The 22,586-nt window shown below is 43.6% G+C and overlaps 2 protein-coding genes and 1 long non-coding RNA gene across 5 annotated transcripts in view; 1 reads left to right on the top strand and 2 right to left on the bottom strand.

Moving 5' to 3' along the window:
- Positions 1 to 3,432, bottom strand: part of LARP7 (La ribonucleoprotein 7, transcriptional regulator) — a 22,203-nt gene extending 18,771 nt beyond the window's left edge. Inside the window, exon 1 of one of the 2 annotated variants that reach the window (XM_074541904.1) lies at positions 3,298 to 3,432. The gene's annotated coding sequence lies outside the window, so the exon portion shown is untranslated. Of the gene's footprint in view, positions 1 to 737; positions 907 to 3,297 lie in introns of those variants that run through there. The other variant, XM_026792541.2, reaches the window with a different exon arrangement.
- ZGRF1 (zinc finger GRF-type containing 1) lies at positions 3,419 to 21,104 on the top strand. 2 transcript variants are annotated; one of them, XM_074541902.1, is made up of 28 exons: positions 3,419 to 3,654; positions 4,709 to 4,825; positions 4,938 to 5,018; positions 5,133 to 5,189; positions 5,639 to 5,824; positions 6,376 to 8,440; positions 8,738 to 8,820; positions 9,483 to 9,581; positions 10,352 to 10,457; positions 10,538 to 10,638; positions 10,845 to 10,989; positions 12,335 to 12,993; positions 14,050 to 14,188; positions 14,571 to 14,755; positions 14,873 to 15,060; positions 15,554 to 15,693; positions 15,771 to 15,917; positions 16,504 to 16,618; positions 16,727 to 16,983; positions 17,466 to 17,625; positions 18,222 to 18,299; positions 18,429 to 18,576; positions 18,847 to 18,974; positions 19,235 to 19,358; positions 19,603 to 19,779; positions 19,895 to 20,029; positions 20,129 to 20,390; positions 20,805 to 21,104. In XM_074541902.1, the coding sequence occupies exons 2-28, from the start codon at positions 4,805 to 4,807 to the stop codon at positions 20,918 to 20,920; spliced, it is 6,102 nt and encodes a 2,033-aa protein (XP_074398003.1). In that variant the 5' UTR covers positions 3,419 to 3,654; positions 4,709 to 4,804; the 3' UTR covers positions 20,921 to 21,104. The 2 variants fall into 2 exon arrangements, with proteins under 2 accessions (XP_074398003.1, XP_074398004.1); XM_074541903.1 differs by lacking the exon at positions 8,738 to 8,820 and having other exon boundaries at positions 6,376 to 7,053; positions 14,571 to 15,060.
- Positions 11,558 to 22,586, bottom strand: LOC113459100 (uncharacterized). The gene is made up of 4 exons (XR_012580537.1): positions 20,624 to 22,586; positions 17,433 to 17,706; positions 16,783 to 16,924; positions 11,558 to 15,168 (listed from the first exon to the last, which is right to left on the bottom strand). It is a non-coding gene; the product is annotated as an uncharacterized LOC113459100 (long non-coding RNA).

Raw genomic sequence — 22,586 nt, 5'->3', positions numbered from 1 at the left:
TTTTTTCAAGAAGTAAATGTTCTGGTTTAATCTTCTGCCCTGTCATCAGAAAAGCAAGTTACTTGCCAAAAAGAGTCTACAATAACTAAAGCTGAAAAGCAGGTAATTTCCCTCCTCATGAACATGCTTTTCTAAGAATTGAAAATGATACACAATTTTTTCTCCACTCCCCTTAACTCACACTACAAACCACTAGAAAGATCACACACAAAACCCAGGAGCACTTCACACTGCAGAAACTAACCTTGTATTAGCCTTGATCGTGGCAGATCTGGTAACAGTAAGGCTGGTTTTACAAAACTGTCTTTATTATGTCAAAAATGCAAACCACTCACTCCAGCAGCTACCAAAGCCCTGCCCAAGAGCAGCAGGTCAATAAAGTGTCCCCAGTGGCAAACCCGGGTCTGTCACAACTCCAGAACAGGCTCCTGGAGAATAAACCCTACCTAGAACCAAGTGACTTGCTATACAGATTCATCTTGAAACACATAAAACCGTTTTATTGCATCGATTCATCTCTTTTGTTCGTGTTCCAATTCGCTGTAGCTGAGGCCTGCCAGTCACCACTTCAGTACCTCATTTCACACCGGCAAAACAATGCAGCGCTGCCAGAAGCAGACAGCTCTTGGAAAATTAAATTACCACAAAAATTAAAGCCATTAATGTCGCAATCACCATATGAAAGACTTGAGCAGCAGAGAGGGAAACACAGCACAGCCATCGGAGAGGAAGCCCACCTCGACAACAGGATGGCAAAATGGAAATGGCCCCCAAATTCTTGTGCAAATGAGGCTTCCTCAGGCGGAGATCAGCTTCTCCCCCGCTGGGAGCTGCCGGCTCAAGATAGCGAAAGGTCAGCAGTCCCTTGGGAAGATAAGCCAGGTAAAACGCTCAGCAAGTTCAAGCTCCACTCAAGGCCTGCAGCAGCGTTTTTAGATTAATAACCAGCAGGCAGCACCTTCAGTACCCGGCTGAGGGCCGCACTGAGGCGCCTCACCAGTGTAAAATGTCACCATGGGCTGTCTGTCCTGGCTGCCAGCATGGAGGGACCACAGCAGCACCCCAGCGTGGCCCAGGACAGCACAGCTTTGTTTCAAAAAGCAGTCTGAGTCACTGAGCTCAGGGACTTCCTTCCCAGCACAGGGAAAAGCAGCTGCAAGCTGCACTCCAGGCTTTCCTCTCACTTTGTGCTTTACAAACGCAGCTTTGAGGAAAGCACTTCATCTCCTCCCGAGTCAGAGCAAATATCAATGATTAACAGGTACATAAAACCCCAGGAATTAATTCAGCAATGCCCACGTGCCCGTGGTTCCTCACATGCCAACTCTCACACTACCAGCACTACTGGGATAAACAAATGAAAATCAGAGCAAAGCAAAAGCAGGGGCAAAACCTCACACTGATAAAGCAAAGAATATTCTCCCCAAAAGAAATAAAATCGCAGTGCCTGTGTGTGCCAGAGTGAAGCCAGAAAAGAGGGACAATTAAACAGGAGGAAGGAACTTCAGGAAAGCGAAGATAAGACATGATAAAAAAACAACAAATAAACAACACAGCTGCACACTCATCTATAGACCCGATAAAAACTAAAGGTTTCAGTGCTAACCTACACACAACCCCAGTTTCTATTATTATCAACATCTGGAAAACAGAATTAAATTCAACTGTAATACAAGGAAACAGGGTGCAGATATAAAATATAATTTATTCTTTTAAGCACGGATGCAAATGTTTGTTTTAAAAATTAAAATGAGGCAAGAGATGATGAGGGAAAAAAAGGAGGAATTCAAAATACTTTGTGTACTATGAAAATGTTTTTGTGGAGTCACGGGCAACCCTAGGTATGTACTGCAGGATAAATGCAAGTATTCAGCAAACCTGAAACTACTTAGAAAGACACATCCTGAAACATTTGACACCAATACAGACACAGGCACAGCTGCAGGCTGAAGTTCCTGCCCTGCCCTGAAACGTCCCTCTATGCAAAGTAAGGTAACAAAGGACAGGAGTTAATACATGGGGGCCAGCAAAAATTTCTTAACCTAAAACCAGAAAAACTTCTACTTTTCCCCTCCCATTTTACAGAATGAAACCAATGCATTATTTTAATCTGCAGTTTTCAGGCATTCCATGGATTTCATGAAACTGGTGTGCCCACAGGCAGAAAAGGCTTAGCTTCCACTTGACAGTGATGAGTGTTAAAGCTGTTCCCACACCTAGAGAGATCCCTGGGCGCTGGTTGTGCCCTTCCCTCTGGCACCTCAGGAGGGGCAAAGTGGATTTATTCCTGTTCAAGACTGGACGTGGGACTGAGTGCCGTGGTCTGGGTGACAAGGTGGGGATCAGCCAAAGGTTGCACTTAATCTCAGGGGACGTTTCTGTAGTTATAATTAAAATATATGCCAGGACCAGACTCTGATGGGGTGGATTCACCTGTACTACACCAAAAGGACAGCCCAATTTCTTCACAGTATCTCACCCTCAAGAAACAGAAGTGAATTTTAAGAACTTATTTCTGGTTCTTCCCTGTGGTGACAACCAGGTGATTAGGGAACTGAACAGGCAGCAGAGCTCCTGGAGGTAAACAGAAGGAATAAGTACATGGAAGCAGAGTGGAGGTGGTTACAAAAACCAAGCGTTCTGCGGCCCAGGTAGCTGCTGCATTATACCAAAACCACTGAAAATATATGGGAAAACTTCACCTTATTTACTCCTCAAGTAAGGGGCAGACCACAATGTGAAATAGATTTTTCTAGCTCTGACTTATATGCTGAGAAGCCTGAGCACCACACACTTACCAACGACCAGGTACTGACCACTACAGGTGTAACTGCTGAAGGGAGTTACAGATTTTACCGACACAACACTTAAAAAAACAAGCACAGACTAACTCGAAGGGGCCCACAGCCCCCTCAGCACGAGTTCCTCATTTCACCAGGCGCCAAGACACGACACCGCGCACAAGAGCCACCTGCGCATCACTTGCGGGCAGAACCACCTCAGCGCCCGGGGGCAGTGGCGAGCCCTCAGGAAGGCGCCCCACAGGTCGGGATCAGCGGGCAGCGGGAGAGGAGGATGCGGGGGGCGGGCACAGGGCTCCATTGCGGTGACCGGAGGGGCCCGACGGGCCCGCCCCGCCCCGGCCCTGAGGGGAGCGCGCGGGGGCGTGGGGGGGTGATGGGGGGAGCTCCGCGCGCGGGAGGGCGGCGGGAACGGCGCTGAGGGGCCCACAGCGCCCCCTGCCTGCGCCGCCACCGCTGCACCCGGCCAACCCACAGCCCCTCCCCGGCCGCTGACCTGCTGCTGCTGCTGCTGCTGCCGCCGCCACACCGGCTCGGCTCCGCCCGGCCCGTCCGCGGCTCCGGCTCTGCCTCCGTCCCCGCCGCTCCCGGCGCGAGACGCGCTGCGCGCTCCCCGGCTTTCCAAGGGGAAAAAAAAAATAAATAAAAAAAAAGCCCCGCGGCGGCGCCCGCGCGTGCGCAGCGGCGTCGGGGGCGCGCCGGGCTCTGGGCGCACGTGACTTCCTCCCGGCGGGGCGGCGCGGCCGTGGTGACGTCACGCGGGTGCGGCGGCGGGAAGTTCGTAAAGGCGGCGGTGCCGCCGCCGCCATCCCCATCCCGCTCCCGGTGCCCGAGCCCGTCCCGGAGCCGCTGGGTAGGAGCGGGGCCGCCGCCCGGCACACCGGGAGGGGTGGCGGGCCGCGGGCCCTCGGGGCATCCCGCTGGGAGGATGGTGTGGAGTGCGTCCCTTTGGCTGTGTGGAGGCAGCGCCGGTGACAGCGGCCGGTCCCGCTGCCCGCGGCGTTCGTTCCCCGGGAGCTCCCCAAGGGCTCGCGTCCCTCCGGCTGCTCTGAGAACTCAGGGAATAAAACTCTGTCCTCAAACCGGGTCCAAGGATTGCCACCTTGTGAAGCGCCCAAGGAGGTGGCAACCATAAGAAACAGCGCGAATCTTTTCCCCTGTCCGTCATATAAACTGCTCCTCACCCATCCAAAGTATATATATCATGTTATATATTGATATATCGATATTAAACATATTTATATCAAAATATTAAAACAGAATTGCATCTAAATGTTTTATATAGTATACTTAAATATTAATTCTAAATATTTATATGTAATATTTAAATATGTATTATATATAATCGACTTGAGTATTAATTCTAAATATTTATGTTTATATATAACATCGTATAATATTTACATAAATGTATTTAAATATTAATTCCAAATAGTCATAGATTAAAAATCAATATAAAAATTTACTTTAAAATATCTCATGGTCTAATTTCAAATATGCAAAGAGGTTTGGCTCCACGGGAAGTCAGTTATTTTTTGCATGAGCAACTCCACACCTGGGACAAAATCATTCTGATAACAGCTTCTCTGCTAGTTTGGATTTTCTTTTTTGGGTTTTTTTTCTGCAAATAAACTTTTGGAATTTTATTTCAAGTAATTCTGAATTTTTCAGCGATGCTAGCCATTCATTTAAATGAATGAACTTGTCTAAAAGCTGGAAATATCTTGACATCTATTAAAAATATTTTTTCTTTTTTAACAGCAGTCTGTTAGATTGTTTTTGAGGTTTCTCTTTAAAATGCTCACAGCAGCTCTACTCCACTGGTTTGTTACTGTCTTGCATCTAATTATCTTTTCTTTTTGAGCAGAAAAAATAAGAATTTTTTTGTCCACACTTTTCCTTCACAGCTCTGCTGCATCCTGGCCATTTCCCTGTCTCTCTGGCTGTGGGAAGGTGTGGGATATTTGTGAAAGAACCTGTTGGGTGTCTGTGTTGCCAAAGCAATGGCCTCTCAAGAATTTACTGTGAGTGATTTTTAACACTGTGGAATAAATTAAGTTTAAAAACTGTAGCTGCTGAAATACTTGAACGTTTTCTTACTTCTTGTTTTTTCAATGTTTCACATATTTAAAACAGGTGTTATACACTCACCAAAAGATGAAAAAATCAAAAACATGGCAAGATGGAATTCTGAGGGTTAGAACTGGCAGAAATCAGGTGAAAATTCAGATTTAACACTGATGGCTTTAATATCTGCTGCTGCCAGTGGCAGTCTAGTTGATTTGTGAAATAAATGTGTGGTTATTTAAAATGTTATTTTGTATTTTGCAGGCTACCTTGTTTGATGATAAAGGACAATGTCTGGAGAGTATTTTTATAAAATCTCAGGTATCTTTTGTTCAGAGTTGTTTTTATATCTGGCTGTAGTTGGTCTTTCAGGCAGCATTCAAAACACTTGTTTGGCAGCCAAAAGAGTAATTTTTCTAGTGGCTGATATGGAACTCTGCTACAGTGCAAACAATGGAAAGGGAAAACAGCTTCTATTAATTACCAGATCTTACTGTTTGTCCAGAAGCTTTCATGGAATTTTTCTTGCTCTGTGGTAAAAGCAGTGTATTACAGTGATAAATGAAATAATCATTGGAGCTAAGTGCTGCTGCTTTTTACAATATATGTATAAATAAAAGTTATCTGGCATTTGTGATATAGTAGGTGTAAGCAGCTGAATTTTTTACTTACAAGTACTCAAAAGACTGTATGTTTTTAAAAATAAAGCTATATAATATTGTTTTTTGTACAGTACTATCAGGTATACACTGCTGCTGTCCCTTTTCCAGGTGACTCCTGGAGATGATTTGGAAAGTGAGCGATATTTAATCACAGTTGAAGCAGCCAAAGTGAGTGAAAAGCCTTCTGAAGAGCGGCCAAAGCAAGCAGAAACTCCAGCAGTGGACAGAAATGGTGTCAAACCTGCTCTTCTACCCCCAAGACATCTCCCTGTTGGCTTGAAAAGGAAGTTTACGGTGAGTTTTTGTTCCCAATTTTATGTCTCGTGTTTATATGCAGTGTAAAACTAACGTATCGCTGCATCTACATATCAAAGCAATAAGTCCTTTATAATTAGCATTTTCTTGGACCCAACCAGGTTCTTGGTCATTTTTAGCAACTGTATCTTCAGCTTCTTTCCTGTGGTCCTTGAGAACACCTGCTGGTGGGTGGACCCCCTCCTTTCCATCTCTTCTTTGGCATTACAACTTTTAACTGTTTTATTATTCTCAAATATTAATTACTGTATCAATATTGATTACTGTTTCAATTTTTTATCAGCACGAGTCATACCTATTTATCACAAGCTGTAATCCAGAATGTATTTTTTCCACATTTAGGAGATTTGGTTTAGCAGGATGGATGTTGCCTACAGTAAAAATCACAAGGCTTAAGGTTGTTTCTGTGCACCTGTGGAATCCTCATGGATTTGATCAGAATATATTCCCAGGCCATTTGATCAGAATGCAGTGTGCCCCATTTTGAGTATGATTACAAAACATGGATTAATTGCCAATTTCTCTCCCAGGGCTTCCGAGGGCCACGCCAAGTTGAGAAGAAAACACCAGCTGTGGAAGATGAAGGAAAAGCAGCAGTGTTGCCCTCACCTAAGGGGTGCCAAGGGAGTTTTCCATCCCAGTTTTACATCAGCTCTCCGTTGTTTTCCACGGTTTGCAGGAAGGATGCAGGAACAAATCCCTCTGCAGGCAGTCAGGAAGAGGGGTGCAGGGACAAGGGCAGAGAACAAATGTCTGTGTCCTCCCTGCTTTCTGCTCCCTTCAGTGACAGCTGGGAGGGGACAGAGAGGCAGAACTCCCATCAGTTGGCTGGGAAGCAGGAATCTCCTCTCCTCCCTGGGCACACTGGTGCTGGGGCAGTGTCCCACCACATCAGGAGCACAGCACAGATCATTGCTCTGCTCAAGTCCAAACCAGCACAAGGACACCACAGAGAGCAAACATTTGGAGCCACAGGCTGCCTTTCCAGGGTTCAGGCAGCACAAAATGCAGGTTTATGTGACAGAAAAAGCCCTGTCCTGCCTGCTCCTTCAGGTGACCCTGCCAAAGGACTCGTTCCAGATACCCAGCACCTGCCTTTTGTGCAGGGAAATGTAAAGGATACAAAGGACTGGAATGTTCTAGCACTTGCAAATTCAGCTGAACAGCCTTGTGGTGAAGAAGTCACAGGACACAGACAAGACAAAAAGGTAAATTATTTAAGTCAAGATTTACAAGGTGACTGCAACACAAGTAGTTACTTCCTACCTGAGTCCACTGTGAGTAGAATGAGTGGCAGTCAGTTTGTCCCATCCTCAGGTGACATTTCACCTTCAGCAAGTCCAACCACTTTTGAAAGCCATCCCTTTGGATACAGGGAGCATTCAGGGACTGACAGGCTTAGGGAGAATTGCTCTGTGAAGATGCAGAGTGAGTTTCAACCAAGGCAAAATTCAGAGGGACTGTCTAATGACCCAGAGCTCTCTGGGGATGTGACATTGGCTGAAGCTGGAGTTGGGAAGGAGGGCACAGGCTGTAGTCCTGATGGGGAACTGATGGAGGTTAGCTTTAACCTAATGGAGGCTTTTGATTTTAATGACATGGACAATGAAGATGTGTGTGAGAGAGAAGGGAAGGGATTCTCTGAGGGAGACACACCTTCATGGAGCCCAGGCAGCTTCCAGGGAGGAGATGTAGCACAGGGTGCTGCCTGGAGCCCTCACTGGAAGCCTCATTCTTGCTGTGATGTAGAGACACAAAGCAAAAATGAAGTCAAATGTTCCAAATCTGATGGAGAGAGGGGTCCACCACCCCAGCTTTGTGACAGTGATGCCAGGAGAGCTGTAGAAGATGCTGCAAACCAGACCAAAACCCAAGTGGAACTTCTAGGGGATGGACACAACATAAAAGAGATCAGTGAGAGTCAGTCAAGTTTTGGAGGCTCAAAGCAAGAGGAGGATCTGGATGGCTGTGCAGCACTCACCATCAGTGGCACATCCTGGCTGAAAAAGCAGCACTCTGATCTCCTGCCTGGGGACACCAGTGTTAATGAATGTCACCCTGAAACCAGGCTGTCTGAAGCCACTGGAAGGTGGCTCCCAGAGTGGCTCACAGGTATTTCTCCCAGCAGAATAATTTCTGCCTTGGACCAAAAGACTGAGGGAGGAGTTACACAGCTTGGATGTATGGAATCGCCAGATGTTGGCTCAGAGCACTTCTGGGCTGCTAGGAGTGGTGACATGAAACCAGGCAGCCCTCTGCTGGCCTTGTCACAGAAATCAGATCCTTTAGGAGGAGGTTGTTCATCTCCAGAGGAAACAGCAGTAGGAGGAACTGTGCTGGAAAATGCAGAGTGCAGAACTGCTTCTCCTGAAGCCTGCCGAGGAGAGACAGTAGGGGTGGATTGCCTGAAATGCACAGCAGTGGCTGAGAATTGCTCAGGGTTCCCTGATTTGGTGAATGATATTGCTCTTCTGAGAGCTTTGACACAGCATAGCACAGCATTAGAGAGCTTGCAAAGGATGGAGGAGAACACCAACATGTTCTGTGGAACAGACCCTCCTAAGGAGACACTTGAACCCCTTGAGAAGGACCAAGGTTAGGGCAGCTTCTATTTCAAACTGGATTCTGTATGTCTATACCTGTTTGATTGCTCTCCTTTCTCCTCATTTAGCAATACCTTTAGAGTGCTGTGTTATGTAGGTTCCCTCGTGCAATTTGTGCTGTTTAAAGCAACATTGTGAGCTCCAAGTCTGTTTGCTCTCATTCAGTTAAATCCTAACTGTGCATGGGTTGCATGGGTAAGGTTTGCAAAGCTGTAAATATTCAGATGTTTTCATGTAAAAAACCCCAGACTATTGACTGTAACTCACTGTGCTTTTCCATCTCTTGTAGCTATAAAAGAGTTTACGGAAATGCCTTACTCAGACAGTTTACAGGCATCTTCCTGTTCATACTTTGATTCTCCTGCCCTGATGGTAACCAATTTTTGACTACATATATTTATCTGTACAAGATAAATTCATTTTCCACCTGGCTCCTGGAATAAAATTCTTGGGTTAGAAACCATAGAAGTTGAGCTATAAATTGCTTAGAGGCATTGTTTATGAAGCTGGTAATAAATAGAAGATATCATCTTGACAATATTCAGGAGGCCTCATGTATGACAAGAAACTTCATGAAAAGTGTAGTATTTAGTCATTTTTAATATCCCATCAATATGTCTGGTAATTCTCCTTCCCTACTCCATCTTTTACCACCTTTTTTTTCCCCCACTAGCTTTTTAAATGCATGGCTCTCCTTGGAATTTTAGCATTTAGGTTGAAATACACTGGGAACACTGTTTGTGTTTGTTAATTCACATTGATTTTTATTCTGTTATGTAAAAAATGCTTTTAACAGCCTTTTTTTTTCCTTTTCAATCAATCTAAAGCTTAAAGAAACATTTTAGAAATCTTCTTTTTCCTGTTCTGTTTGAAAAACATGGTTTCTTACCCTGTCATGGATGGCTTCCAAATAAAAAAGCTGTAACTGAAAAGGCTTCCTTTGTATAAATACAAAACATTTCTTAGCCTAAATTTTCACTTTAAATGGTTATTAAATTGTTAGACTAACTAGTTTTTGGTACTTTCCTGTGCAGCCCAGCTCTGTGGACAGTTTATTACAGAAGACAGATGCATATATTGTACCAATAGCAGCAGCCCAAAGGGACCCTGGGCCATCTGACTGGCAACCAAAGGTACCATTGCTGTGGAACTCAAGTGTAATTAACAGTGCTTCCTAAATTTCAGTTCAATGCTTTGCTAATTGCAATATATTGCACTAAGTCCTAATAAAATTTTAGTAATAAAATTTGTTATTTTTAGTACGGTTCACTGTACTAATGTTTTCAGGGAGAGTTTAAAACTCAAATTACAGGGAAAAAAAAAACAGATTTTTTTTTTTTTATTTCTCTTCTGCAGAGTCAACAGGTTATTTTTGTTGTATGTGTAACAAGTACCTGTACTGACTGTAGCTAGTTGCAGAGCAGTTTTTCCTTGCTGTCAGTGATAATTCCATGCATTGTGCAGCCTGTTGCCTTCCAAGGGTACCAAGTGAAAGGATCAGCAGCTAGTGAGGTGGTGCTGAGAGCTCCATGCTCCCAGCACGGATGGCAGCAGCACCCAGACAATGTGGACTTGGCAGCTGAGACATTTTTCTCACCCCTCTTTTCAAGGCATTATGACCTTTATGACTTGAGACAGGTAAAACTTTTTTTTTTTGTTCAGTTATCCATACTAACCTTAGTGCAAGAAAGTATCTTGTCAATTTAGGATAGGAAATAGTTCATTTTTAAACTGCTACAATAATATAAAAACCAATTATTTTTACTTACCTTTGTCATAGAACTTCACAATGTGTCACTTTGTTTTTTCTGCTCCTTTGATCAGTTGCACTTTGAAAAAAAGAAGATAAGCAGTTTAATTTCTACCAAGTTTTTACTTAGGCTTTTTTTTTTTTTTAATGAAGTCTCCAGGTTCCAGGAGTCTTCATGAGGATGATGTTGACATTGTTGGAGAAGGGAATTTTCAAGTGAAGCCTGATGTTATTGAAGAGCCAGGAATAAATCAGTGCTGTAAGTGAAAGTAAAAGGAGAAGGGCAGTGATTGGCCTCAGAATTTCTGCATGGCTTCATCCCTTCTCTGTTTTTCCTAGCACTGGCACTGGATGTGCACCCTGAAGTGCCACCATGGACAGTGTCACACCCACCCCCTGACCCGAGACAAGCACAGTGGACTGCCTGGGAGCCTGGCAAGGTGGGGATTGACTGGCTCTTGCAAACATTTTTGGCTTTATTTCCTGTGTGTTCGTGGCAATTTCTTACTTTTGGAGCTGTTTTATCTCAACTCTGAGAGATATCTCATTGTTTAGAATGATGAGAGAGAATGGTGATGAAAGAGCTGTAACCAGGGTTTTTTTCAGTCATGTTAATTAACCTGCCATGTTAATTCTTCACCTGTAGATTTCACCAGAAGTGACTTCCCCACTTGATCCAGACTGTGCAATTTCTCCACCCTGGGGAAATGAGGAGCCTGTTGGAGACATCCAGGAGCCCCTGACACATGGGCTCTTACCCAGTGAACCACAACTCCCAGATTTCTTCTTCAGTAAGAATTCACAGGGTTATACTGGCACCTCACAGTGTTTTAGCTGAAAATCTGAGTTCTTGAAGCACAATGAGTTGGGCCATCACAGACAGTTACTCTGCCAATTATAGTCTCCTGAAGGAGACTTGAGTAGAGGGATTTAGTTTTATAAAGAAAAATCAGCTTCTAGTCTGGGGGCAAGAAGGCTGTAAGCTAAGTTTCTAAATGATCCCTATGTTTTTATTTACCTGCTTTGAGTTTTCTTCCATATTCAGCTGTCCTCTGACCCTCTCCCATTTGACACCTCTCTATAACTGTCACTAATGATAATTAATGTAGCCAAAAGGATCCTTTTTGGTAGTGAGAGCTTATTTATCTGTGTTGTTCAATGTTAATTCATAGGTTTGTGGGTTATCTTTTGGAAAAAAAGCAAATGTTAAAATGGGTTTTTTTCTAGTTGGCAGATGTCAGTGACATCAGATTTATGACCTCCAAAATACAACCATGTTTAATTTAATAGTAGGTCTTTTATACAAGCAGAATGGCTACATAATGTGTTCTGAATATGGAGGTTTCAAAGAAATTTAAAAAAAAAAATTATTTTCAAAGAAATTTTAAAAAATCAAACAAACTAATTAAAAGAATCACACAAAGTCCATCATTTAGTGTAATACTGCACAGGAGCAATCCAGAGAGCTTCCCAGCTGGAAGGCAGGGTGTAGAAGGAAGAATTTAGAATTCCTTACTTTTGGTACATCAGAAGAGCCATCTGACGCTGCTGTGTCAGACGGGGCTGCTGTGCAAAGTGCCCTGAGCTGTTTATTTCTCAGCATCAGTCTCATTACATGGTTATGACAGTGGGAAGATGCCAGCAGCTCACATTTCAGGCAGCAGGCCAAAAAACTTAATGTTACAACTTCGTTTAATAGCTTCTTGACCAATCACACCAAGCAAAAGCACATTGACAGTAGTTCTATCTAATCACCATGAGCGCACGTACCTTTGGTTAAAACAATGTTTGCTTATTTCAAATACAAGACCTGCTTGTCAGCCTTAAACACAATGCACAGAGCTCCATTATTAAGCTTTAACCTTCCTAATATCTTGCTAGATAAACTTTCTGCAGCTTAGAGAGCTGTTCAGACAAGCATTAATACACAGGCCATTGTTCTATTTGCCCTTGTTTTTTCTACAGTTTAAATATTTTTCTGCTGACTTATCTCATGGCTGCTGCTTCAGCTCTACTTACAGTTCTGCTGTATCAGAGGCCTGCCTTTTCAGCTTTCCCCAAAACCCTCTAATTTTGTGTATTCCCACACCATGCCTGGGTGCCCCAGGTTGCTTGTAAGCTGTATTTTCCCCACAGCCCAGGAGAAATCCAGCCGTGCACAGGAATGCAGCCTGCCAGCACTGACACCCACAATGAAAACACGAGCTCCCTTTGTCACTGTTCCTGCCAGCCACGAGATTGCTGCCATGTTTTACCCCTCTGAGAGTGAGCATTTCCAGCAGTCTTTGGACTCTTCAGGAGGCAATCTGTGCAGCCAGTCGGTGGCATTTCCCAGGAGTGCTGCCAGCGCCCGGGACAGGAATTCTGACCCCTCTGTGTTCGGGGAGTACCCGGAAGATGGGCAAAGGGGATCTGTGCCACCAGCGCTCCCCGATGTGACTGCCCAAGGCAGACAAAGCAAGTGGCTGAAGTATCAAAGCAGTGCTCAGAGCGATTTGATCCCTGAAAACAGCGCTGAAGGGGAGGAGGAGGAGGATGACATCTGTGCCCGGAGCGTGCTGGGAATGCCGGCGGCGGAGCCAGGAGAGAGCAGAGCCGCGGATCCGAGCGCTGCCAGCCCTGCAGCGCCGCTGGCGGCCGGGGGCGGGCCCGGGGAGCGCTCCGGGGCTGCGGGGGCCGCTCCGGTGTCAGCGGGGAACGCGCTCGCCCTGCACTTCCCGCAGGCACCTCTGTCTGCGGCCGCACAAAAGGTGCTGAGTCACCTGAGCTGCCACGGCGGAACAGGAGAGGGCCAGGTGTGTACCGGGCTGTCACTGACACTGACACCAGCACGGTGCTGCATTTATCTCATTGCCTGCAGATGTTATCAGTAGGATTGCATAGTGGCACCAAAAAATGTCTCTAATTTTTAATGTGTTTTTAAATTTTTAATGTATTTTTAATACATTAGTCATATGCCACGACTAATCCTTTATAAAGGTAGTTCAGTGCCAGATTTAGATTTTTAATCTGAATGTCAATGGCAGGAAGATGAAAGAAAAGGTGCTGGGCTGTTTTGACATCTCTGATTGGTAAGAAATTGTGGGTTTTTCTTAATTGTGGTATCAGCATCATTTTAATCAACACCAATTTTTGCTTCAAGTCATAGTCTCTGACTTCAAATTATTATAAATTCCTTCAGTTTTAGTTGTGTAAAAGTCAAGTTATGGCACTGAATAAGCACCTAAACACTTAGCACATGTGTTTGTGATCAGTAGAGCAAATTAGGCAAATTGAAGCACCAAACCAACCAAAAGTTAAGTTTTTTAAGTTGTCAAATGGTTTTGAGAGTTGAAGAAAATGTTGACTCTTTTTTTTTTCAAGTTTTTTTGGTTCTATAAAACTGTCCAGTACAGTATTTGATTTGTGTGAAGCAGAGAAAGGAAATAACTAAGATATTTAACATATACATGGGTATACACATTGTGTGTGTTTTTATATACAAATATATATATGTGTGTAAAATCCATATACCAGACTTAAAAAGCTTATGAAGACACTTATAATTCATTTATTTCTGTGCAAAATGGTGTTGAAAATTGGGTTTGTGTGCTCCTTCCCCATGCCTAGTGGTGGAAAACATGATTTTGAACTACATAACATTTATTCTAAAGCCTTTGGAAGTATTATCTGTGTTATTATAAATGCAAGCTGTTTGGCAAGGAGCAAATTTTAACCTCATAGTGCATCCTAAATGGCAGCCCAAGCTCTAGGGAAGTTTTTAGTATTTTTTAGTATTTTTTTACAAATCTGCAATTTTCTCATTCAAGGTCTTACAGTTTTTAATGGTTTATTTTCCTGGGTCTTTTTAGGACATAACAATTTCTGAGTTGTCTTTTCCTCCTGTGGATAAAGTGAAACACACCAATCTTCCTAAAAGAAAGATTTCCATCCCAGCTGTGTTTCAGTCTCACACTCACTACAAGCAGGTTTTTAAAGCTGCTCTGACAGGTAAGGCTCTGCTCTGTGAAATGCTGTCATTTTAAACATTGCCTATTAAAACAGCAGGGTGCATTTCATTTTTTTTATATTTCTACTGAAATATATTTAGTCTATATCCAAAATTGCAGAGGCAAGCCAAAAAGACAGTACACACTGTTCAACTCTGTAACCTCAGGGCTGTTTTCCAGTCTTAAGATACCTAAGCCTTTTTTTTTTTCCCTTGGAATAAGTGGATTTTTCAGGTCACGTGGTTTCTTTCAGGACTCAGATGAAATATTTTGATTTGGGATGGAAATTTTCCAATGGAAGTACATTTGTTTGGATTTTGTGTAGCTGTGTAAGCATTTTAAGTGTGTGCTAATGATTCTGTTGTTGTCCTTTCCCCACCAAGAGCAATTGAACATAATGCTGTTTGAGTTGGCCCAGAGGCTGCACCATGCCCTCTCCAAGGTGGACATATCATTGTACACTGCAGTGAAAGATGGGCAAAGCCAGGCCCAAGGAAGCTGTGCCCCACTCTGCAACCACATGCACCCTGCTAAGCTGGTGATGGTTAAAAAAGAAGGTCAAAACAAGGTGCTGTTTATTCCTTGTGGTTTTTACACTTTGGGGGTGAAAGTATCCATTGCTTTCTCTTTTTTTTCTTACTTGTTTTGGTGCTTATGGACTTTTTCCCCCTCCCTTCCCTTGCAGGGCCGTTTGTTCTATGCCTGTGATGCCCCAAAAGCTGAGCAGTGCTCCTTTTTCAAGTGGATTGAAGATGTGAACCCCACACAGACAAAATCCAGAGCTGGTGCAGTGCTCCACGACACAAAAAGTATTGGGACATACCTCAGGAGTCAAAAGATTGCTGTTTATGAGGAAAGCCAGCTTTTGGTGAGGTATCCTCAAATGCTGTGCCACTTCAAGGTTTATGAATATTCCAGTAGCCCAGGACTTCAGCAGGATTTAACACATTTTCTCTACATTTAAAGAGTAAAGATTTCTTTCTGTAAAGAAATGCAAGAGCTATATTACTGAAGGAAAAATATTTATAGCAATGGTATTTGTTTTTAGCAAGAATCAGAACTGCTGACCAGCAACGTGATCAATTGCTTAGTGTCAGAACTGTTGCATTTGAACTTTGTTCATTTAATCCTCAGTAGGAGAGTTTGATTTCTTCTCTTCAAGATTCTAATTTTAATGCCAGAAGTCATCTCAAAGGCTATTCTGTGCTGTTTAACTGTAGAGGAAACAATTTAATTGTGTCTGGATATGAGAAGATTTTGCAGTCAAGATAAATGGAGGTTTCTTGCTTTTGGTGCTGAATCCAAAATGTGCTGATGGTTTTACATACCTTTTTCCTTTTTTTTTTTATTAATTACAATTTCCCAGGAAAGCCTTTGAAATTCCAACACAGAAGTACAGTAAGTTCAAGAAATTCATGAATACACCTGCCAGCTTTGATGGTGACTCCAAACCCAAATTATACCTGAAGCTAAGCAGAAAGGAGCATTCTTCTCTCTACAGTAAAGGTGAGCACACCTTAAACATCAGATTTCAAAGGTGGCAGTGGGAGAGGCTGATGAGGACTCTCTGTTGTTTTTGGCAGATGACATCTGGGTTGTTTCCAAGACTCTGAACTTTGATCCCATTGATACTTTCATTGCAAGCAGTGCTTTCTTTGGACCATCCTCCAACAATGAGATAGAATTGCTACCACTGAAAGGCTACAGTCCCTCCAACTGGAGATCCAACAGTGAGTTCCACAGCCACATTGAGAACTGTGGGAAACAACTAAGGAAAAATCCAGCCAGCAATGAAGGATGAGCTGCTGAGAATTTGAGAATTTCTCAAACCTTGCACATGATTTAATTCACAGTATTTTTTTTTCCTTGTGTGTTTGAATATATATTGAATACATTAATTAATGCAATTAAACCTGCAAAGTAGCTGGCAAATTGCAAAGGGGTGGGGAAGAAATGAGAATAATATGAGGGAAGTAGTAAATTATGTAATATGATGTACAATGCAAGTTGACTGTAAAAGTGTAAGTAAAAGGAATATGTTTTTACTGTCCTTAAAAAACAAAATGCAGAAACCTCAAACAACTCACTGGAAAATTTATTTTTTATAAAAAGCCATGTATTAAGTCTGTGACTGCAAAAGTTTCTTGGTTTTGCTGTTGAATTAAGTTAAAGCTTTGGGGTTGTTTTGTTTTGTAAACAGAGAAGATAAAATCAGTTAATAACTCTTTTGGCATTTTATAATTCATTTCTTTAGCTGATTTGCAATTTCTGCTCTATTGACTCCTTTCTCCTTTTGTTTCTCTGTGGCCCTTGCAGTGTGTGTTCATGCCTTGCTGGTGTGTAATGCCAGTGGTGAGCTGGCCTCCCTAAGGAACATGGAGGAGCACTTCAATCCATCCACATTACCACTGATCCCATATCTCCTGAAAATGTGAGTTATTGTCCTGGGATTCTGTGAGCAGTCCAGTGCAGAAATATCAGAACCAGGAGATACAATTTGTATCATATCACTACTACTGGGTATTTTTTGTTTTCCTAGGAATTTTGATTCTGAAAATGCTACAAAAAGAGTCAACAAAAGGAAATTCACTCCACCTGCCATGAGTGTGAAGTGCTCCATGATGCCTGGCCCTGTGAGCTCTCAAGTGGCAATGGGAGTGGCTGAAGAGATGATCCAGAGGTTCTCCCTGAACCCAGACCAAGCAGCATCGCTGATTCACGTGGCTCAGATGATGACCTGTGAAAAGCCCAAAGGAGGGGAGCAACATCAGAGCTTCCCCATTACAATCATACGTGGTACACAGCCAAGAATTGTGATATTTCCTGCTGTTGTAGCTTTGCACAAATGTTGATTAATGGGAAATGCCATCAATCTAGAATGCCAGAATCAGCCCCTCTGATACTGACTGTGACATTAATACATCCATTCTGTCAGCACAGAGCTTTTGCCCCTTGAAATTAAATCTAAATTAAATTTTCACTCTGCCTTTTCCAGGATTTCACTGAAGCATAGGAGGTTTTGCCTAGAAATACCTATACATAAAATCAGAATTATTTATTGTCTTCAGCTTTTTTCTTTTCATATGCAAACCACTTTTTATCATGTATTAGCTTTTATCATGTATTAGCTATTTATTAATACAACTATGTATTGTTTTTGTAAGTGTAAGCAAGCCCATGCAATTATTTTAGAGGAATCACAGCATAACTGAAGTTAAAGCAATTGATTTCTAGGAAATTCTCACTTGTAACTTGGGCTTTTTCTTCCAAAACCCCAGGTGTTTTTGGAGCTGGCAAGAGCTACTTGCTGTCTGTGGTCATCTTGTTCCTGGTGCAGCTCTTTGAAAGCAGTGAAGCTACAGAGGGTCCGAGGGCAACTCCATGGAAACTCCTCATTGCTTCTTCCACCAACGTTGCTGTGGACAGGATCCTGCTGGGGTGGGTTGCTGAGCCTTTTATGGTTCTTTTTCCAAAACCAATAATGCACTTACACTGTAGTGGTAATTGTGCTGGTATTTCCTGTGAAACACATCAAAAAGATTGATTTGTTTCCCTAAAAAGTGGCACACACAGACTTTAATTGTACCTCAGCTCTTTTGCACAGTTAAAAGGGTGAAAGGTACATAAAACATCTACAGAAGACTACTTTAGGCTCTGCTCTCATCAAATATGCTATTAAAATCCATCAGGACCAAGAAGTACTGCTCAGGGATCTTTGGGATGTACCAGTAGGGGAAGGAGGAGCAGAGGGGATCAGATTTGTGAAAATTTAGCATTAAATAAATGCATGGTTTGGAAGGAAAAAGGAAGGGAAGATACATATGGAAGACTATGAGAGGGGAATCATCAAGGCATCAAATCACGATGAGGTAATTTATTTTGATTTTGTTGAATTACTGAGGTACTTCATCTCAGTGATCACTGAAGTTTGTGTTCCTGAGTGTTCTGATGTGTCTTTTGAAACCAGTTTTAAAGTTTTCTAAAGATTTCATCTTTCCCTTTCTGTAATGTTTATCATCTCTTTTTCTTTCAAGTCTGCTCGAGCTTGGATTTGAGGATTTTATAAGAGTGGGAAGTGTAAGGAAAATCACGAAAGCAATTCTTCCCCATAGGTAAGAAACCTCTTTGAGGGATTTGAAGCAATTTGGGTTAGGTTAATACATTGTTATCAAGTGTGGTTATTTTTCCAAGCGCTGTTGTTTTCAGTTACTGCAATGTATGTTACAAAATCTTCTTTGAAGTTTACATGCAGGTTCAGGAAATGAAAACGAGCAGCTGAAAGAGCTGCTTGCTCTGTTGAAAGAAGATTTGACTCCGGCTGAGAAAATCTATGTCAGGAAGAGCATTGAGCAGCATAAACTGGGGACCAATAAAACTATTCTGCAACAGGTACAGTCAAAGAGATGGGATGGGAAAGCAGGGATTTGCTGTGTCTTATCCACAGGGCTGAGCACATGGAAACTGGGAATTTATAATTCAAAACTCCTGGTTTTGAAATACAAAGTGAACTTTAGGTTTGATTGCACAGGTGTAGCTTAGTGTCCTGTGTCTAGAAATAAATTTAGCTGTATTCTCCTGCTCTAGTTAGGTGCTGCACAGAGATGAACTATGAAACGATTTCAACTTTTTGCCTGCCTGTTTTCTCCTCGCTGCTGGCAGGTGAAGGTGGTTGGAGTGACGTGTGCTGCCTGCCCCTTCCCCTGCCTGAAGGCGCTCAGGTTTCCTGTGGTGGTGCTGGATGAGTGCAGCCAGATGACTGAGCCTGCCTCCCTGCTCCCCATCGCCAGGTACAGCCCTCCTGTACCTCAGGGGCCTCACAGGGGCACCAGCTCCCAGCAGAGCCACACTGCACACCTCTGTGAGCCCAGGAACACCCCAGCAGCAGGAAGGGCGATTTCAAATAGAGGCCTGTCCTTAGGTGTTATTAAACTGGGGTGGAGGAGGGAGGCTGATGGGAAGCAGTGTGATACAGAAACAAGCACACACTTTGGTTATGAACACTTTAACATCCTTTTTAGAACACTGTTTTTTTCACATTCTTATTTAGGTTTCAGTGTGAAAAGCTCATCCTAGTTGGAGACCCCAAGCAACTGCCACCAACTATCCAAGGGTCTGAGAGTGTTCATGAGCAGGGATTGGAGCAGACCCTCTTTGACCGACTCTGCTTAATGGTAGGTGCTGCTGAACACACCTTTGGAAAAGGTGGAGAGCGGGACTGTAACTCCCCTGAGGTCACATGGGCAATTCCAGGTGTCAGAGGATCAGGGTTACAGCACTGCAAAATTCCTTAAGATCACAGAATGGTTTGGGTTGGAAGGGACCTCAAGGTCACCCCCACCACAGACAGGGACAGGTTCCACTAGCCCAGCTTGCTCCCAGCTCCATGCCAGCCCTGATGTGTGTGTCATCCTTCAGGGCCACGAGCCCATTGTTCTCCGGACGCAGTACCGCTGCCACCCCGCCCTCAGTGCCATCGCCAACGAGCTCTTCTACAGCGGGCACCTCATCGATGGCATCTCCCAGGGGGACAGGGCTCCTCTCCTGGAGTGGCTGCCAACGCTCTGCTTTTACAGCGTCCATGGCATGGAGCAGGTGAGTTCCTCAGCACCGCTTATGTAACCAGCCAATGTTGTCATTTTCCCTCCATTCCATTCCTTTTTACATTTTTGGTGAGAGCTAATTTGGGAATCTTTTTCCCTCTTCCCAGATTGAAAGAGACAACAGCTTTTACAACATGGCAGAAGCTCATTTTACAGTCAAGCTCATCCAGTCTCTGATTGCAAGTGGAATAGAAGGAGCTGATATTGGTGTGATTACCCTTTATAAATCACAAATGTATAAGGTTTGTGTCATAAATCAGTAACAAAAATCAATAAAGCCCTTCTCCTAAATGTACTCTGAGTAGCCAAACTCACCTCCTTCCCTGTTTCTTTGCCCCCAGATCCAGAATTTGCTCAGTGGGGTTCACTCCGAGGCTTTTGAGGTCAAGCCTGTGCAGGTGTCCACGGTGGATGCATTCCAGGGTGCTGAGAGGGAGATCATTGTGCTGTCCTGTGTCAGGACCAGGCACTTTGGGTTCATAGACTCGGAGAGGAGGATGAACGTGGCACTAACGAGGGCCAAGAGGCACCTGCTGATTGTGGGGAGTCTGCCCTGTCTGAGCAGGAACAGGCTGTGGGGGAGAGTAATTCACCACTGCAGAGGTAAGAGCTTCTTTGCTGGGGTATTTGAAACCTGCACCTTGATATCTTTAATTACACTATGTACAATACACCTTACAATGTTTATAATAACATATAAAATATATGGTGTGTACGCTAGAGCAACCACTATATTCATATCAGTTTATGTATAAACTCCAATGTTTAATATTACACTCAAAATCTAATATATTGCAAGAATGTGCAAGTTGCACATGTACAGTTTACAACTTTACCTGCTTGGCCGACATCAAATAAAGCATCTTGGTGACTGAACTCCACAGAGCCATTTTCCAAGCAGAAATATCACAGCCAGGCAATGCTCTTGGGGAAATAGATGTTGGCACTGCGAGGGGCTGGTTCCATGATGGATGCTGTAGAGAGAGATGTAATTACTCTGTTTATTGCTGCTTCTAGGATGGGAAAATGGCTTACAACATGCAAGCCAGTGTGAGCAGCAGCTAAATGACATTCTCAAGTCTTACTTGGAGAACTGGGAGGAAGAAGAACGGTGCAAGAAAAAGGAAAAATAAAATGTGTTGATTTTATGAACAAAATCTTAATTGCTTGTCTATAGCAATAGCTCTGGTAATTTGTAATCTAATATTTATTTAATGTTGGGGTATTTTTGTTTGGCTCTCAGTGCATTGATACTTCTTTTTGACCTTGTGGTCATAAGACTAAAAATTATTAAAGTGCCTTTATTTGGTTGATAAATAGAGTGACTTTTTCTGCTTGAGAAATGAAATCCTTTTATGCTTACAGTGTAGTTAATGGTATTTATGGTATTTCACTGTTCTTCAGATTAAAACACCATGGTCTTTTAGAACAATTCTGTCACCTCTCATGTTTACATGTAGGTGACATCCAGGAAGAGCTTGGCTATAAACAATTACGAGGTCCCTTCTGCAGCTTTTGCAAACATCTTAAACACCATCCAGCACCTCTGAGGGCTCCAAGAGCGCTGGAGAGAGACTTGTCACAAGGGCGGGGAGTGACAGGACGAGGAGGAATGGGTTGGGGTATTGGGGATAAATTCTTCCATGGGAGTACCAGTGGTGCCCGACTCACCGGGAATTCCCGCTCTGCTTCCCGGTTTTCCCGGTCCCCTCAGGGCTCCCGCGGCTTCCGCCGCCGCCAGATGGCGCCGCGCGCCCGGCGGAGGGAGCCGCCCGCGCGGTGATGCGCCCCTCCCGCCAGCCCGCCACTACGGCCGCAGCACCGCTCCGCCCTGAGAGGGCAGCCCCGGCTCCTTCCGCCGGGGGAGGGCTGAATGGCGCTTTTAAATTACTGCTGACACCTCTGTCCCGGCTCCCTAAAATCTCAATCAACAAGCCATTAGAACTCAACGGGAGTAAAACTAAATCCTCGTTTAAGTGTATTTATCCGCTCTCTTTTCTCTCTTTCAAATGCTAAATCCATTTCAGCATATGCCCCTTCTTTCTCTCGCCTTTCTCTAAAGACTGGCAGCCTGCACTACTCTTGTAAATATGAAAGATGCTAATCATATGACATATCACGTCTCAGTCGGAGCCTGGAATAAAGCCTTGAGATTTGGGATCATTGCCTCCAGACAACAGCTTCATCAGCCGGAAAGTTGGGTTTTTTTCTCCTTTCCTTCAACTCTCAATCCCTTCTTTGTCTGGGGGAAAATGCAGCCAACTCGAGCCACCCTGGCCATATGGTTCACTCTGTGTTTTCTTAGTTGAATCCTGAATTGTTTGTGACTTGCGAAAGGTTTTTTTTTTTTTTTTTTTTTGCAAGTGTGTATGAAGACATAGAGGAGGCTGCCCGGATCGGGGCAGCTCTGCAGGATAACTCCATGTTCTTCACGTGTTTGCTTTCAGCCACCTCACCACACAGACAAAAAGTATAAACCTGCAGACACACTTACACCAATAACCTGTTACAGGTATCTGGTGTTCTTCCACTTCTGGGTAAAAATATCCAGGTGCTTTTCCCTTTTCTGGATGGAACTTCCTTCTGGGAACACCATTCACTTCTTTGCTCAGCTCCATAACAGTTATTGCTCACTGGCAGATCCCATCTAGAAATGCCTTGACTAAGAGAAGCCCCCGAGTATTTTGAGTAAGGAAAAGTGGCTTTTTAGACCTGGATAAATTAGGAGCTGAGTGGGTTTGGCTATCCCCCTGTTTGATAGCCAGGCTGCCAAATTTTCTTTCTCTCTTTCCTTACACA

The sequence above is a fragment of the Zonotrichia albicollis genome, chromosome 5 (genome assembly GCF_047830755.1).
Source record: "Zonotrichia albicollis isolate bZonAlb1 chromosome 5, bZonAlb1.hap1, whole genome shotgun sequence".
Classification (NCBI taxonomy): Eukaryota; Metazoa; Chordata; class Aves; order Passeriformes; family Passerellidae; genus Zonotrichia; species Zonotrichia albicollis.
This window is presented reverse-complemented; position numbering and strand designations above follow the sequence as displayed.